Raw genomic sequence first — 18,023 nt, forward strand, 5'->3', positions numbered from 1 at the left:
ATGCAAAAGAATGTTGTGGTCAATTGTGTCAAACGCAGCACTAAGATCCAATAAAACTAATAGAGAGATACACCCACGATCAGATGATAAGAGCAGATCATTTGTAACTCTAAGGAGAGCAGTTTCAGTACTATGATACGGTCTAAATCCTGACTGGAAATCCTCACATATACCATTTTTCTCTAAGAAGGAATATAATTTTGAGGATACCACCTTTTCTAGTATCTTGGACAGAAAAGGGAGATTCGAGATTGGTCTATAATTAACTAGTTCTCTGGGGTCAAGTTGTGGCTTTTTTATGAGAGGCTTAATAACAGCCAGTTTGAAGGTTTTGGGGACATATCCTAATGACAATGAGGAATTAATAATAGTCAGAAGAGGACCTATGACTTCTGGAAGCACCTCTTTTAAGAGCTTAGATGGTATAGGGTCTAACATACATGTTGTTGGTTTAGATGATTTAACAAGTTTATACAATTCTTCCTCTCCTATAGTAGAGAATGAGTGGAACTGTTCCTCAGGGGGTCTATAGTGCACTGTCTGATGTGATACTGTAGCTGACGGCTGAATGGTTGCAATTTTATCTCTAATAGTATCGATTTTAGAAGTAAAGTAGTTCATAAAGTCATTACTGTTGTGGTGTTGAGAAATGTCAACACTTGTTGAGGCTTTATTTTTCGTTAATTTAGCCACTGTATTGAATAAATACCTGGGGTTATGTTTGTTTTCTTCTAAAAGAGAAGAAAAGTAATCAGATCTAGCAGTTTTTAATGCTTTTCTATAGGATATGCTACTTTCCCGCCAAGCAATACGAAATACCTCTAGTTTTGTTTTCCTCCAGCTGCGCTCCATTTTTCGGGCTGCTCTCTTTAGGGTGCGAGTATGCTCATTATACCATGGTGTCAAACTGTTTTCCTTAACCTTTCTTAAGCGTAAAGGAGCAACTGTATTTAATTCTGCTGGGGTGTAATCCATCAGCGCGAAACAGTCTAGGACGCTCCCAGAAAAGATTCCAGTTATTAACAAATAGCAGTTTCTGTTCTTTACACCATGACAACAACCATTCATTTAAAGCAAAAAGTGGAGTCTCCGATGATCACAGCATCGTGTCCCATCTAGCGGAGGGGAGCGAAGCGGTTCCGGGTGGAGATCTTGAAGATTTTCTACCCCGAAGTCATCGCTCGGGGCCCGGCTCGCGTCCTCCGCTGTGGATGCACCCAGGGTCCGTGGTGTCCCAGCGTCGCAGTGAAGGACATCTGGGAAGATCGCGTCCTGGGTGCACCGGGCCTGCGCAGAGAAACACACGGAGAAGACGTGGTGGGACTGTTAACAGCACGCTGTATACTTACCCCGGACTTGTGAGCGTCAGCCCGGGATGATTCCAGCGTGGCTCCCCGCTCTCTCAACTGGGCCTGCCTAACATCCAATCTGCTCCTCCACATGTTCAAGTATGGTATGATTGACGGTATGATTTGATTGTGCTGAATCCACAACTTCCTGCTTATGTGATGATGCTTTTTAGGGTGATTTACTGACAGCTTTTCTACTCAAATTGGGGGAAGTGAGGCAGAAAAATATCTACTTTTGTGGTACCTCCTATGGGCCGATGGCTGTGTATAAGCTCTGAACAATCAGTAAATTAAATAAGCTTGCTTCATTGAAGTTGATTAGTTATGAGATTTAAGTAACTGCTACACTAAATGTTCATTGTCGATGTGGTTAATAATGGTGTCTTTGGCCTATAGTATTTTATTCTGTATTTGGAGATTGGGCTTTGGGACTGAGCACCGAGATTGTGTACTGTACAAATGGTTTGGTTTACTGCAGTGTACTTTCACTGAAGCATGTTGTGTCTTGTTGTTCATGTATATTAAAACTTCAGGTGACTGGTTAATAACTTGTTTTTGGTTTCTTTTTTAAAAGGGCAGACCTGTCACTGTTTCTTGTACATTAAATTCTGTATTTCTGTATTTTATCTCTTTTTTATTTTATTTTGATTATATATTTGATATTGTTTGTGTTATTTGTCTTTTGTTATCTGTGTGTTAATCTCCTTTTTGTCATTTACTGGTGGCAGGTTGTGTGAGAGTCTCGAGGAGAGAGAATCCCTACTTTTATGGATTTATTTTTGGCAAACAGATGTTTTAATTTTAGGACAATAAAAGTATATTTCCTAAATTCTCCGTTTGATTATTTATAATAGAGTTTGGGGATTTATAGAGGCTCCTCCTCCAATATACATAAATCTTTTCATTGTGCAATATATTTTTCATTTGCAGGACCTTTTGTTATAATCCGTTTTACAAATAAATGGGGTTTAAGAACAGGGAGGGTGTCTCGTTAGCATAAGCACAATAACAAGATTAACCCCTAGTTCTGAATGAAGTGCTTGTGTTGAAACAGACAGGAGTGTGTGTTAACTGATGGATCAAACACTGGTTAGCGGGACTGGGCTGAACAGGGTGTGTTTGAACTGGGATCTTAGGAAAAACCTGTAGAACAGGTTTATTATAACAGGACATATGATTTGAGACTTTTTAATGGAGGATTGTATCTTTAATGTCAGATTTTGTTGGATAATGGTCTGAATGTTACTGAGGGCAGTGTAATGGAGGGGAAATGGGGACTGAAAAGGATGATGGGATTCAGGATGATGGTCTGAGCTGCTTTGTGCTCTGATTTCACTGGATTTCAGTGTTTCTAGTACTTTATAATGCCCATGAAACTGGCGAGTCAAATCTGCTCATGGAAATCTTTAGCTGGACCCAAAAGAGAACCAATGATCTCTTAAACCATAAACTCAGAGACAGACAGACCGACTGAATAACAGAGCAAAGCAAATTGGGTTTAGTTACCGTTTGATGATCTCCTTCCTACTTAACGCTCTTCAAGACGTTCTGGTTGCTGACAATCACAGAAGCTTCTGGAGAGTTCAAGTGTGCCTAGTGTTCCTCACTGAAGCAGTTCAGAAAAAACACTCACATTAAACACTGACTGCTGTCCAAACCTATGAGCTGTGGCACAGGAGGACAGCAGCTGCCATTAAAAGGGCTTTTCAATCCAAAATGGAGTCGACCCTGCAGCTGTACGCTCCAACAACCTCATGATGTCAGTCCTGAAGATGTACGCTCAGAGGTTTGACACGAGGCTCGTCAAATTTGACAGAACTTACAACGTCAGTGGGGCAGTAAAGTTCTGCTAGCACAGTCAGTTCAGTGCAGCTCGACGCAAACTCAGCCGTTCATAGCCACCTGCCATCTGAACATGTGCCAGAGAGTTCAACAACATCCAATCACAAGTCAGAGATCTCAGGTGATTTGACGTCAGAAGAAAAAAAGAAAAACTGGAGTTCCCCTATCATCTGACAACAGTTTCGTTTCCTTTGAAGGTAGAACATTTACAGGAAACCTGCTTCACTCTATTCTTTATTGCTTTATCCCACATCACACATAAACTAATGTCCAAAAGAGTTGGACTCAACAGCTCAAAATAGATTCAACAGCTCAATCTCGAACGGCCCAAGAACCTTCTGTAAACACAACTCGAGAGCAACTCCATCTCTCTTGAAGACAAATAAATTATGACTTTGCTTGTTCTCAGAGAAAACAAGCTGAAGGATCTTCTCCTCACCTGTTGAAGGTCTTTGATACTGAAGTTTGTTCAAACGGCTGAGTACACGACATACAGACGACCACACCACATCGACCACACCAGAGAAGATACACACACACTTGAGTGAACAAAAACTCACAAGAAGAGTTTATTTTATTTTAAGTTTTATTTTAAAATAATTGTCAATATGGTCTGCCCACTCCTCACCCACATTTTTAGGGGTTCATTGGATGATTTCAGTGTTATCAAGGCCTTTTTTCCAAGGGGTTCACCGAATGGTTTAGGTGTTTTCAACACATTTCCAGGGGGTTCGCCGAATGGTTTAGGTGTTTTCAACACATTTCCAGGGGGTTCGCCGAATGGTTTCCGTGTTTTCAACACTTTTCCAGGGGGTTCACTGAATAGTTTCAGTGTTATCAAGGCCTTTTTTTTTCAAGGGGTTCTTTTAGATTATTTCAGTGTTTTCATCACATTTGTAAGAGGTTCCTTGGGTGGTTTCAGTTTTCTCTCCACATTTCTCAATCAAACTGTTAACACCCAAAATAATTTTGCACACAGCTGATCCCAACTTGAGCCAGCTGAAACCAGTTAAGAAAATATTAACCAAGTTGAATAGACTTGAACCAATCTGGAACACAGGCTCAGTAATCTGGAACAGAGACTCGAGTGGCTTTCCTGCTTCCCTCAAGCGTCCAAACCATCGTTGGATTTTTCCAAAAGGCCGAGCAGGCGACTGTTCTGTGGTAACCAAGTCAGGTTCAATTGTGATTAGAGATGACATATCTTTTACCTTAGTGAACTCAAGACGACTTTCTGTATATTATTTTAGGTTTCTAGAAATTTCTACAAGCAGCTGAATCACTCCTGGCTTCTTTCTCCCTGCAGATGTCCGTCCAAATGAGCGAGGGTAGGACCCGTTTATAGATTTATGTAGTCTCCGCCCACTTCCTCCATGAGCTTGTCTCCGCCCACTTCCTCCACGAGCTTGTCTCTGCCCACTTCCGTGAGCTTGTCTCCGCCCACTTCCTCCGTGAGCTTGTCTCCGCCCACTTCTTTGCTTTTGTCTCCGCCCACAATAAGCAGAACATTTTCAATCCAAAATGATGTCCTCCCTGCCGCTGTACACTCTGACAATCTCATGATGTCAGTCATGCAGGCAAACACAACATCCAATCAAAATGTGGAGATCTCAGGTGATTTAACGTCAGAAGATGAAGAACAAAAAAGGAATAGTAAAGGAACACCTCTTTTGTTTTGTTTTTCATTTTGTTTGAAGAGTGAACATTTACAGGAAACATGCTTCAACCTGTTATTTATGCTCTTTTTTTAATACAAGATGCATAGAATGCGTTTCCTTTATTTAGGAACAATAAAGCCCTTTTTATTATATTAGACAAAGATTAACATTTTTATTAATATTTTTAAAGAAGAAAATGTATAAACAAAAGGACTCATCACTGAGGTCAAATAAGCTACATATACTTTCAGTTTAATATACTGCCCTCTATTCATTTGAACATTAAAAAAAAAAAAAGTTCAAGTAAACAAAATACAAAGGCAAGCAAAAACAGAAAAGCATTAGGTATTTCCGTAGGTGTGTCATTTAACTGGACTTTTAACTATTGAGTTTAACTGGAAAAGACGTGGGCATTGAGCTCATCTACCAGAGCCTCTCCACGTCTCTGTGGAACTACCAGAGCCTCTTCCCGTCTCGGCTGAACTACCAGAGCCTCTTCCCGTCTCGGCTGAACTACCAGAGCCTCTCCACTTCTCAGCGGAACTACCAGAGCCTCTCCACGCCTCTGCTGAACTACCAGAGCCTCTTCCCGTCTCGGCTGAACTACCAGAGCCTCTCCACGTCTCGGCGGAACTACCAGAGCCTCCCCACGCCTCTGTGGAACTACCAGAGCCTCCCAACATCTCAGCTGAACTACCAGAGCCTCTCCACGTCTCGGCGGAACTACCAGAGCCTCTCCACACCTCTGCTGAACTACCAGAGCCTCTCCACGCCTCTGCTGAACTACCAGAGCCTCTCCACGCCTCTGCTGAACTACCAGAGCCTCTCCACGTCTCGGCGGAACTACCAGAGCCTCTCCACGTCTCGGCGGAACTACCAGAGCCTCTCCACGCCTCTGCTGAACTACCAGAGCCTCCCAACATCTCAGCTGAACTACCAGAGCCTCTCCACGTCTCGGCGGAACTACCAGAGCCTCTCCACGTCTCGGCGGAACTACCAGAGCCTCTCCACGCCTCTGCTGAACTACCAGAGCCTCCCAACATCTCAGCTGAACTACCAGAGCCTCTCCACGCCTCTGCTGAACTACCAGAGCCTCTCCACGCCTCTGCTGAACTACCAGAGCCTCTCCACGTCTCGGCGGAACTACCAGAGCCTCTCCACGTCTCGGCGGAACTACCAGAGCCTCTCCACGCCTCTGCTCAACTACCAGAGCCTCCCAACATCTCAGCTGAACTACCAGAGCCTCGTCATGTCTCAGCCGAACTCTGAGTGCTCGACTGATCCCGTTGTGGCCACGGAGGCCACCCTTAACTTGTTCATGTTCTCTGTTTCAGACTTGCCTAACCAGACTTGCTCTCCTGTGGTGGTCTTCTGCACCGCCCGGGTGGGCTTCTGTCTCGACCGCAGGAATGTGGTGATCTTCTGCGCCGCCCTGGTGAGCTTCTGTCTCGACCGCATGGCTCCAATTCCACCTTGCTCCTCTCTGGATCCCTGCCCTGTCGGTTCGGCCCTGGGCCACTGAACCTTATGTTCCTTCCTGGACTTGTGTTTAGTTGTTTTTGTTCTTCATCTCTCGGTTTCCCTCTATGGACCTGGCCCTCCGTCCCTCCCCTTGATCCTCCGCTTGTCCACCTCCCTCCTGGGCTCCTTGTTTTAGTTTTTGCACTTCTTGTCTCTGTTTCCCCATTTTACCTGGCCCTCCGTCCCTCCCCCTGGTCCTCCGCCGCTCCACCTCCCTCCTGGTCTCGGTGTTCCTTGGTCTCCTCTTGTGTTCGGGTGGAGCATCTGGTAGCTGCTCCGTGGAGGAGGGGGTAATGTCACGCTGTCTGGTCTCTGTCTCCCTGAGTCTCCACTAGTGGTCTCACTTCCCCATAGGCACCTCACCGTAGGCACTACAATTCCCACAAAGCCTTGTCCCTTCATCACAGTAATTGCACTCCTGTTAATTGCACTCAGGTGTCTTCACTTGAGAGTCATTACCTTGCCTATATTAACCGGTCTTTTTCTGTTGTCTTGATGGAGTCCTTTCATTCCGTCACCCAGTTTCCTCGCCTTCCTCGTTTCCTGTTCCAGTTACTATTCCCATTCCTGTTCCTATTTCTGTTGTTTGTTTTGATTTCTGGTTTGACCCCTGCTTGTTTGATTTATGATTTGGATTACCCATTAAATAAACCACACTGCGGTTGGATCTCTCGTCTCCTGTGTTTCCCTGGGTTCCGATCGTAACAAATTTATCAAAGTATATTCCATATATGTGCCAGCAGGTGGAGCTTTCATTATAATGGAATATTGGCCTTCAGATGTGTTCAGGCCAGGACTCTTATCGAACATGTGAAGTTTGGGGAAGATCGAACATTTTATGCCCGAGTTCCAACAACTTCTCTTGCTGTGATGAAACACCAAATTTTGGACAAATTTTGGACAAGCCTTTTAACAAAAACTCAAGATCTCCACGATTTAACATCACACAAGCCTTTAGATTAGACTAACCACAAAAAAAAACATTAATGTCCAAAAATTTCTAGGAGTAGTTTGTCGCAGTGTAAAATATGTCACTTCCTGTTGCCAATAGGTGGAGCTATGATTATAACTGAATATGGGCATGTCAATCTGTTCAGGTTCGGAGTCTTATCAACCATGTGAAGTTTGGGGCAGATTGAACATTGTATGTCTGAGTTATAGTAAAAACTTCATTTTTCATGGCGAAACATCAAAATTCGCCAGGCCTCCACGGACACGCCCTTAAACGAAAACTTAAGATCTTCACAATTTAACAAATCGCAAAGGCCTTTAGATTAGGCATACCAAATTTGGTGTTGATCTGAATAAATCTCTAGGAGGAGTTCGTTAAAATACAATGCATGGAAATGACAAAAATTACACAAAATTTGCTCATAATATTAAAAATAACTGACTTCCTGTTGGGATTAGAATTTTTCTCCAAGAGTCTTTTTTGTAGATATTGGTGTGTTACATATGTGTGCCAATTTTCGTGCATGTACGTGAAACATAACTGGAAGTCTGTTGATATTTTTAGTATAGGTGGAGCTGTCGAGCCATTTTGCCACACCCTCTTCTGAATCCTATTTCAGACTAAACTTTTCACTAGGTTTGACACGTTTTCAAAGTTTCATGAATGTTTAAGCCCTCAAAAATGCGAAAAAATAAGAAGAATTCTATTCATTTGAACATAAGAAAAAATGAATAAAGTTAAAATATAAAAGGCCAAAAAAAAAAAAAAGAAACTGAGAAAAGCATTACTACAAACCCGATTCCAAAAAAGTTGGGTCACTGTACAAATTGTGAGCAAAAAAGGAATGGAATAATTTACAGATCTCATAAACTTTAATTTTATTCACAATAGAATATAGATAACATATCAAATGTTGAAAGTGAGACATTTTGAAATGTCATGCCAAATATTGGCTCATTTTGGATTTCATGAGAGCTACACTTCCAAAAAAGTTGGGACAGGTAGCAATAAGAGGCCGGAAAAGTCAAAATGTACAATTCCCCCAATGCTGCGGTGAAATATAGTGGAGCAATATCAGAAAGGAGTTTCTCAGAGAAAAATCGCAAAGAGTTTGAAGTTATCATCATACAGTGCATAATATCATCCAAAGATTCAGAGAATCTGGAACAATCTCTGTGAGTAAGGGTCAAGGCCAAAAATCATACTGGATGCCAGCGATCTTCTGGCCATTAGACAGCACTGCATCACATACAGGAATGATACTGTAATGGAAATCACAACATGGGCTCAAGAATACTTCCAGAAAACATTGTCAGTGAACACAATCCACCGTGCCATTCGCCATTGCCAGCTAAAACTCTATAGGTTAAAAAAGAAGCCATAATTAAAAATGATCCAGAAGCACAGGTGTTTTCTCTGGACCAAGGCTCATTTAAAATGGACTGTGGCAGAGTAGAAAACTGTTCTGAGATTTGGAGAGACATGGGGAGGCTCTGGTAGTTCCGCCGAGACGAGGAGAGGCTCTGGTAGTTCAGCCGAGACGTGGAGAGGCTCTGGTAGTTCAGCCGAGACGTGGAGAGGCTCTGGTAGTTCAGCCGATACGTGGAGAGGCTCTGGTAGTTCAGCCGATACGTGGAGAGGCTCTGGTAGTTCAGCCGAGACGTGGAGAGGCTCTGGTAGTTCAGCAGAGACGAGGGGAGGCTCTGATAGTTCTGCCGAGTTGTGGAGAGGCTCTGGTAGTTCCGCCGAGACCTGGAGAGGCTCTGGTAGTTCCGCCGAGACGGGAAGAGGCTCTGATAGTTCAGCCGAGACGGGAAGAGGCTCTGGTAGTTCCACAGAGACGTGGAGAGGCTCTGGTAGTTCAGCCGAGACGTGGAGAGGCTCTGGTAGTTCAGCCGATACGTGGAGAGGCTCTGGTAGTTCAGCCGAGACGTGGAGAGGCTCTGGTAGTTCAGCCGAGACGTGGAGAGGCTCTGGTAGTTCAGCCGATACGTGGAGAGGCTCTGGTAGTTCAGCCGAGACGGGAAGAGGCTCTGGTAGTTCAGCCGAGACGGGAAGAGGCTCTGGTAGTTCCACAGAGACGTGGAGAGGCTCTGGTACTTCCGAGGCTCTGGTAGTTCCGCCGAGACGTGGAGAGGTTCTGGTAGTTCAGCAGAGACGAGGGGAGGCTCTGATAGTTCTGCCGAGTTGTGGAGAGGCTCTGGTAGTTCCGCCGAGACGTGGGGAGGCTCTGGTAGTTCCGCCGAGACGTGGAGAGGCTCTGGTAGTTCTGCCGAGACGTGGAGAGGCTCTGGTAGTTCAGCCGAGACGTGGGGAGGCTCTGGTAGTTCTGCCGAGACGTGGAGAGGCTCTGGTAGTCCAGCCGAGACGTGGAGAGGCTCTGGTAGTTCCGCCGAGACGAGGAGAGGCTCTGGTAGTTCAGCCGAGACGGGAAGAGGCTCTGGTAGTTCAGCCGAGACGGGAAGAGGCTCTTTTAGTTCCGCAGAGATTAGGAGAGACATGGGGAGGCTCTGGTAGTCCAGCCGAGACGTGGAGAGGCTCTGGTAGTTCAGCCGAGACGTGGAGAGGCTCTGGTAGTTCAGCCGAGACGTGGAGAGGCTCTGGTAGTTCAGCCGAGACGGGAAGAGGCTCTGGTAGTTCCACAGAGACGTGGAGAGGCTCTGGTACTTCCGAGGCTCTGGTAGTTCCGCCGAGACGTGGAGAGGCTCTGGTAGTTCAGCAGAGACGAGGGGAGGCTCTGATAGTTCTGCCGAGTTGTGGAGAGGCTCTGGTAGTTCCGCCGAGACGTGGGGAGGCTCTGGTAGTTCCGCCGAGACGTGGAGAGGATCTGGTAGTTCTGCCGAGACGTGGAGAGGCTCTGGTAGTTCAGCCGAGACGTGGGGAGGCTCTGGTAGTTCTGCCGAGACGTGGAGAGGCTCTGGTAGTCCAGCCGAGACGTGGAGAGGCTCTGCTAGTTCAGCCGAGACGGGAAGAGGCTCTGGTAGTTCAGCCGAGACGGGAAGAGGCTCTTTTAGTTCCGCAGAGATTAGGAGAGACATGGGGAGGCTCTGGTAGTCCAGCCGAGACGTGGAGAGGCTCTGGTAGTTCAGCCGAGACGTGGAGAGGCTCTGGTAGTTCAGCCGAGACGTGGAGAGGCTCTGGTAGTTCAGACGAGACGGGAAGAGGTTCTGGTAGTTCAGCCGAGACGAGGAGAGGCTCTGGTAGTTCAGCCGAGACGTGGAGAGGCTCTGGTAGTTCAGCCGAGACGTGGAGAGGCTCTGGTAGTTCAGCCAAGACGTGGAGAGGCTCTGGTAGTTCAGCCGAGACGTGGAGAGGCTCTGGTAGTTCAGCCGAGACGTGGAGAGGCTCTGGTAGTTCAGCCGAGACGTGGAGAGGTTCTGGTAGTTCAGCCAAGACGGGAAGAGGCTCTGGTAGTTCCACAGAGACGTGGAGAGGCTCTGGTAGTTCATCAGAGATTTGGAGAGACATGGGGAGGCTCTGGTAGTTCAGCCGAGACGTGGAGAGGCTCTGGTAGTTCCGCAGAGATGTGGAGAGGCTCTGGTAGTTCCGCAGAGATTTGGAGAGACATGGGGAGGCTCTGGTAGTTCAGCCGAGACGTGGAGAGGCTCTGGTAGTTCCGCAGAGATGTGGAGAGACATGGGGAGGCTCTGGTAGTTCCGTGGTGTTTAGACTGGATTCAGGAAGATCAATGATGACTTGACTCTGCTCATGAAAATCAATGGTGACTTGCATTCCCCTCTGGCCAATGAAAATCTGACACATATTTAAAGACACACACCCTTTTGTATAGGTAATATTGACCTGGATATCTTTTTCTTTTTAGTTTGTGATCCAACGGTCTCTGTAGTCTCCTGTGTTTATCCTGAGCTGGAATTGACTTCGGCCTCTGTAAAGGAAGAGAACGAATATCAGCGATCTGTGACTGTGGCTGTGACACTCCTGAATTAAGCGTACTCACCTGTCTATGATCCAGTCCCCTGTGTGCATCGTACTGCCTGGACTTGTAAACACGGAGTATTTACCGAACACTTGAATCACTAATAAACACTGTGTACTGAATTCACCTACCTTTGACTCCTGTGCATGTCCTGACAAAAACATTATCAAAAATAGTTCCTGTTAATATCATTAAATGGAGCTACCATGAGCTAACAATGAACAGATGTATTCATTACTAATAAATTAAGTACTCATTTTTAATGCATTAATGGGAACTCATAATAATCTAAATTTATAAGTGAGAGCATGAGCTCAATGCCCACGTCTTTTCCAGTTAAACTCAATAGTTAAAAGTCCAGTTAAATGACACACCTACGGAAATACCTAATGCTTTTCTGTTTTTGCTTGCCTTTGTATTTTGTTTACTTTAACTTTTTTTTTTTTTATGTTCAAATGAATAGAGGGCAGTATATTAAACTGAAAGTATATGTAGCTTATTTGACCTCAGTGATGAGTCCTTTTGTTTATACATTTTCTTCTTTAAAAATATTAATAAAAATGTTAATCTTTGTCTAATAAAATAAAAAGGGCTTTATTGTTCCTAAATAAAGGAAACGCATTCTATGCATCTTGTATTAAAAAAAAGAGCATAAATAACAGGTTGAAGCATGTTTCCTGTAAATGTTCACTCTTCAAACAAAATGAAAAACAAAACAAAAGAGGTGTTCCTTTACTATTCCTTTTTTGTTCTTCATCTTCTGACGTTAAATCACCTGAGATCTTCACATTTTGATTGGATGTTGTGTATGCCTGCATGACTGACATCATGAGATTGTCATACAGCTGCAGGGAGGACATCATTTTGGATTGAAAATGTTCTGCTTATTGTGGGCGGAGACAAAAGCAAAGAAGTGGGCGGAGACAAGCTCATGGAGGAAGTGGGCGGAGACAAGCTCACGGAAGTGGGCGGAGTCAAGCTCAAGGAGGAAGTGGGCGGAGTCAAGCTCAGGGAGGAAGTGGGCGGAGACAAGCTCATGGAGGAAGTGGGCGGAGACAAGCTCAAGGAGGAAGTGGGCGGAGACAAGCTCAAGGAGGAAATGGGCGGAGACAAATTGTCAGCACTCAGTTCAGAAGTGTGCATCTCTGATGGGATGGGGTTTCATGAGTGTGTGTGGCATGGGCAGCTTACACATCTGGAAAGATGAGCTCCATCAATGCTGAAAGGTATATCCAAGTTCTAGAACAACATATGCTCCCATCCAGATGTCGTCTCTTTCAGGGAAGACCTTGCATTTTCCAACATGACAAAGCCATATCACATACTGCATCAATTACAACATCATGGCTGCGTAGAAGGAGGATTCGGGTACTGAAATGGCCACCCTGCAGTCCAGGTCTGGAGTTGAGCAACTAGAAGCCTGTATTAGACAAGAATGGGACAACATTCCTATTCCTAAACTTGAGCAACTTGTCTCCTCAGTCCCCAGACGTTTGCAGACTGTTATTAAAAGAAGAGGGGATGACACACAGTGGTAAACATGGCCTTGTCCCAACTTTTTTGAGATGTATTGATGCCATGAAATTTAAAATCCACTTATTTTCCCCTTAAAATGATACTACATCTCAGTTTAAACATTTGATATGTCATCTATGTTGTATTCTGAATGCATTATTGAAATGTGAAACTTCCACATTGCATTGTTTTTATTCACAATTTGTACGGTGTCCCAACTTTTTTGGAATCGGGTTTGTATTTTCTATAGGTGAGTCATTACACTGGAATATTAACTATTGATGTTAACTGGAAAAGAGGTTTTGTGTGCATTGATCTCACACTCTAATAAATTTAGACTTCGATTATTATGAAACACTGAATGAAAAAAAAAAACAGTAACACTTTACAGTTAACTTTTAAACTTACACTTAACAGTTAAACTTATGTTTTTAACTAATGTCAACAAATGCGATGTTATTGTAACGTGTCACCAAAACCATGTCATCCTTTCCTTGAAATTGTAGACTCACTTTTCTAAATTAAATGTAAAATTAGAGAAAATGTCAGTAAGCATTACAAAAGTGTACAGGTGATTACTGTGGGCATTTATTAAATAGCACACACACAGAATAAATAATCCAAACAAACAGAATAGAACAGAAAGAGAGGCAGAAAATTGATTTGTATAAATGAGCGAACAAAGATTAGTCTCACTGTACGATCAACTGATCAATAAACAGTCACATACTGTAAAACAAGCAGTGATTCAGAAACAGGAACACATATTCAGAGCTGCAAACACTACCAAGAAAAACCAGACAATTAACTCCTCAAACATATCTCCTCTATTACATAATAAACATTCAAATACTGATTTTTGTTAATTTGTGCATTAATGTGTAAATTTGTTACCTCCAAAATATAACATTTGTCAGTAGTCCAAGCCTTTTGTGTCCATAACCACATTTGCAGTAGTTTAACAACCACATGATTTAACTGGAAATTAAGACTGACAACAAAATCACAAAATCTGAAAATGAAAGTGGCTCAAAAGTGATTTTGTAATTTTAAAAGCATCGTGCAGCAGACAGTGTGACGTGTGCAGAAAACATTTCATAAGTGCTGATATCAGTGCGAATAAATCCATGCAAACACATTTCAGGTTTATAAAGTGCACAAACACACCAGACCGAGACAACAGTGCAACTTAGCATTAAGAGACAGTAAGAGAAACACACACACACACACACACTCAGTAGGGAATCTGGTTCTGATAGTACTGGATCATGTCATACGTTTTGCTCCTGGAACAAATGAAAAACATTTCATGTCATCTTATTAATGTTATGCAGAGTCGGGGAAATGTCATTCATTAATGTGTGTGAGAGACACTGACCTGCTGCTCAGGAAGCAGTTCTGAATCACTTTGATGATAAAAGCTGCTGCTTCCTTCTCACTCACTCCAGGGTTAAAACGCTGCCTACAACACACACGGTTCACGTCAGATCAACAAACTACAAGCTATTCATGAATTAATTCTGTTTATCATCTATCCATCTTTATTCATCTATATATCAGCATACTAGTACTATGCTAAAAATGTCTTATATTACTAGCACTTTTCATGTTTATTTCCCTCTTAAAGATGAAATGCTGATGTTCCTTGTTTTCAAGTTGCTTTGGATAAAAGTATCTGCTAAATGAAGAAATGTTAATGAAAATGAAAATACATGAGGGCTGGGCAAGTTAATGCATTTATTTAAAAATGTACAAATATTTTAATGCGCATTAACGCAGATTTTTTTTGCATCCATTTTTTTTACAATTATTATTATGAAAGTCCGTTGGTTCACTGGCTCTGAATACACAAACAGACAGAATACTCGACAGAAAACAATAGGATTGGCAAGACCATGTGATTTGCCTGTCCAACATTGTTGTCTGTCAATCATTTGGGGAAACCAATTTTTGCATTCCACCGGTGAGGGGCGGCCGCACCAAAGACTGTCCCCTATGGTCTCAGTCCTAGGGGTGAGAAGACTGTTTGTGGAGCGGAGGGAACCTGCTAAAATCTGTGGCATAAGTAGTTATTTAAGGTGCACTGATATGTGAAACGGGAGACTTTGTATTCAATCTGTACGGAAATGGGAAGCCAGTGTAATGATTGAAGAAATGGTGTGATGCAATTTAACACTCCTAGCCACACTCCACACCAAAGGAAGTTAGCGAGGCTCAAAGAGCGTGCCTACAAACTTTTATCTCTGCCCATGACAGAGCTCTGAAGAGCGGAGGCTTCAGCAGGATGACTCTAAAATGAGAGGAGACCTAACAATGTTCAACCCTTGTAGGGGATTTCTTAAGAGTGCAGGTCTCAGCATGACGGATATAGGAGAGCTGGCTACACTCAGCGCCAGAGGCAGTTAGTAAGGCTCAAAGGAAAGAGCCTACAAACTAATGTTACTGCTAAACATGGAGCTCTGAAGAGCGGAGGCTTCGGAAGGATGACTCTCTTGTAAAGAAACTCTTAAGAGTGGAGGCCTCAAAAGCAGCAAAAGTGGGTAGAGTTGTTGATAGTGATGATGATGATGATGAAGAATCAATATCAGTTTTCATATAAAGTTGTGTTTCATTGTATAGCAATGGAAAGAAATTCCCAAGTGATTGATGACTTCACAGAGGGGAAAGCATGTATAAAGAATGAATAAAACTGGTCAGAGAACGGATCCCTGTGGAACCCCGCAGGGCTTCTCATGGACACAAATTCAGATCTGTTTGTGAAGTATGACTCAAACCAGCGAAGGATGTTGTTATTACGCTGGAGAAAGGTCCAGGAGTACGAGGAGTGATGGTGAACCAGCATCAGCTGTCACTAGGTCATTTGTGACTCTCACTAAGGCTGTTGTGGGCGGAACAGAAGCCGGACTGAAACTTTTCAAAATGTTATTGCATTTGAGGTGGTCCTGAAGGTGGCTGGCAACTACTTTCTCCAGAATCTTAGAGAGAAATGGCAGGTTGGATATGGGCCTGTAATTAGCAAGGGTTTGAGGTTCAAGGGTGGGTTTCTTGAGTAGTGGTCTGAATATGGATGTTTTTAGGGCAGACGGTATGTGACAATGCAATTATTTGTGATTAATAACAGAAAAATAATGTGTTTAATCGTTGCCCAGCACTAATATCTATCATTTAAGGCCATATCAAAATAATAATAAAGGCTAAATTCATGTCAAACTCAAATATAAAATACATTTTAACAAAATTATTCATTTTCCCTGTTCATAACAAAATAAATATTTTTACATGAATACTGATTTGTGTTTATTACTTCAATTCCAATTGCATTCAATTCCATAGTTTGATCCCATTGCTTAAAAATGTTTTTCAATATAAATGAAATTTAGTTTCCAATATGAATAAAACAAATCTAATTTCCTTTCTGCTCCACTGTTAGTTGTTTTGAACTCACTTGAGCAGTTTGATGGTCTGACCGCGGAAGCAGGGCAATCCTGTATCCAGCATCAGCGTTACCAAGGCAACCACAGCATCCATATATGGCCTGCGGTGTAAGAGAGATTCATACAGTCTCTCAGTTTCTATCAAACACACACACACTTACACTCACACAAACATCTCACCTGACGGCCAGGTATCCGCGCACACACATCTCCATGAACCACTTGAATGGCGTGGCCTCCATCTTCCCGCCCATGATCATCACCATCTCATCAGTCAGTTTGATGTCCGGCTCCCAGCCCAGATTACCACCCGGAGAACTCTCGAACATGAAGCCGAAATCTGAAACACAGGCACACATAAGAAACACACATGATAACACAGAACAGACGTTCATTGTTAGATGTCTCACCGATGTGGATGAGGTGGCCCTGTCTGTCCAGCATGATGTTCCCATTGTGTCTGTCCTTGATCTGCAGCAGGAAGAGCAGCAGACTGTACGCGGCCATGCTACGGATGAAGTTATACCTCGCCTGAGAGAGAGAGAGAGAGAGAGAGAGAGAGAGAGAGAGAGAGAGAGAGAGAGAGAGAGAGAGGGGGGAAAACAATCAGAAAAGCAGTGTTCCTCAATGTTTCAAGAGCCTCATTGTTCACAGCTGGTTTCACTAGGGATGAAAATGTCTGCTAAATGCATTTATTTAAATGTAAAATGCATTAATGCAAATGCCCCTAACTCTGGCTTTTGTTTTAAAACCTTTTTTTCTAAATATATGGGAAAACCTGAAAGAGTTAAAAAATAATAATAATTTTAAAAGATCAGTTTTCCAAAACTGTTGCAATCCTTGATCATTAAAAATAATAATTATTATATAAATAATAAAATAATTAATTAAAATACTAAATTAAAAAAAATAATAAATTAAAAAAAATTATATATATAAATATATATATATTAATGAGCAGTTTTTATATTGATTAGTAGCTTATTTTGATGTGTATTGTGTGATTTTTTTTCTTATTATAAGTCATAATTTGGTCTGAATGAATGACTGAATGAATTAATAAATTAAGGAAAATTAAAAAATATTAAAGTCACAAAAATATAAGTAGGAAATATTGATTTGTAGTGGTTTTAAATGATTTTAAATAATGTATTGTATGATCTTAAATCATTTTAAGTCGTGACTGTCCCCTGGCTTTTCTCACTTTCTGGAAGGCCAGAGTGGATTCGTCTCCATACTGGTTACGGAAATAATCGTACATCCCGAAATCCGTCTGTCGTCCCAGCTGATCTCTGGACTTACAGTCTGGGATGCACTCGATGACGCCACACTGTCACACAAACACAGGAACATCACATTAATAACCAACAACATCCAGACACAAAGCTGCTAGCATCACACCTGCTGGATTCATTTCTCTCAGATTCACTCTCATAGATTCAAAATCAGACCGAGAACAGCACACAGACATAAACAAATATTATAAAGGGAATTATTATGCAATACAGGCAGTGAGATGAGTGTGTTTGTCCATTCAGGTAACGCTCAGTCTGCTTCAGTGAGATTTACAATCAATAAACTCGCACTGTTAGGATGTCTTATTTCATCAGTCGTGTAAGTTTAGACACAGAAAAATGGCCAGTTACACAGTCAACATGAATAATGAGATGAGGGTTTTTTGCTGCGCTGCAAATAGACAGGTTTTATGCTAAAAAGGTTCTATTAATGACAAGAAAGAACCCTTTTGGCACAAAGATTCTTTAGGCTTTTATTCATTCATTCATATCTTGAATTTTGTGCTCATTCATATGCAAT

At 42.7% G+C, this 18,023-nt stretch overlaps 1 protein-coding gene across 2 annotated transcripts in view; it reads right to left on the reverse strand.

Moving 5' to 3' along the window:
* Positions 1-18,023, reverse strand: part of LOC128019104 (phosphatidylinositol 4-kinase alpha) — a 152,436-nt gene that overhangs the window by 87,168 nt on the left and 47,245 nt on the right. Inside the window, exons 50-55 of one of the 2 annotated variants that reach the window (XM_052605110.1) lie at positions 17,413-17,538; positions 16,619-16,739; positions 16,389-16,548; positions 16,220-16,309; positions 14,153-14,236; positions 13,995-14,060 (exon numbers count right to left, since the gene is read on the reverse strand). In XM_052605110.1, coding sequence (XP_052461070.1) covers positions 14,009-14,060; positions 14,153-14,236; positions 16,220-16,309; positions 16,389-16,548; positions 16,619-16,739; positions 17,413-17,538 — 633 coding nt within the window. In that variant the 3' untranslated portion in view covers positions 13,995-14,008. Of the gene's footprint in view, positions 1-13,340; positions 14,061-14,152; positions 14,237-16,219; positions 16,310-16,388; positions 16,549-16,618; positions 16,740-17,412; positions 17,539-18,023 lie in introns of those variants that run through there. The other variant, XM_052605109.1, reaches the window with a different exon arrangement.

Source organism: Carassius gibelio, chromosome A8 (genome assembly GCF_023724105.1).
Source record: "Carassius gibelio isolate Cgi1373 ecotype wild population from Czech Republic chromosome A8, carGib1.2-hapl.c, whole genome shotgun sequence".
NCBI classification, from domain to species: domain Eukaryota; kingdom Metazoa; phylum Chordata; class Actinopteri; order Cypriniformes; family Cyprinidae; genus Carassius; species Carassius gibelio.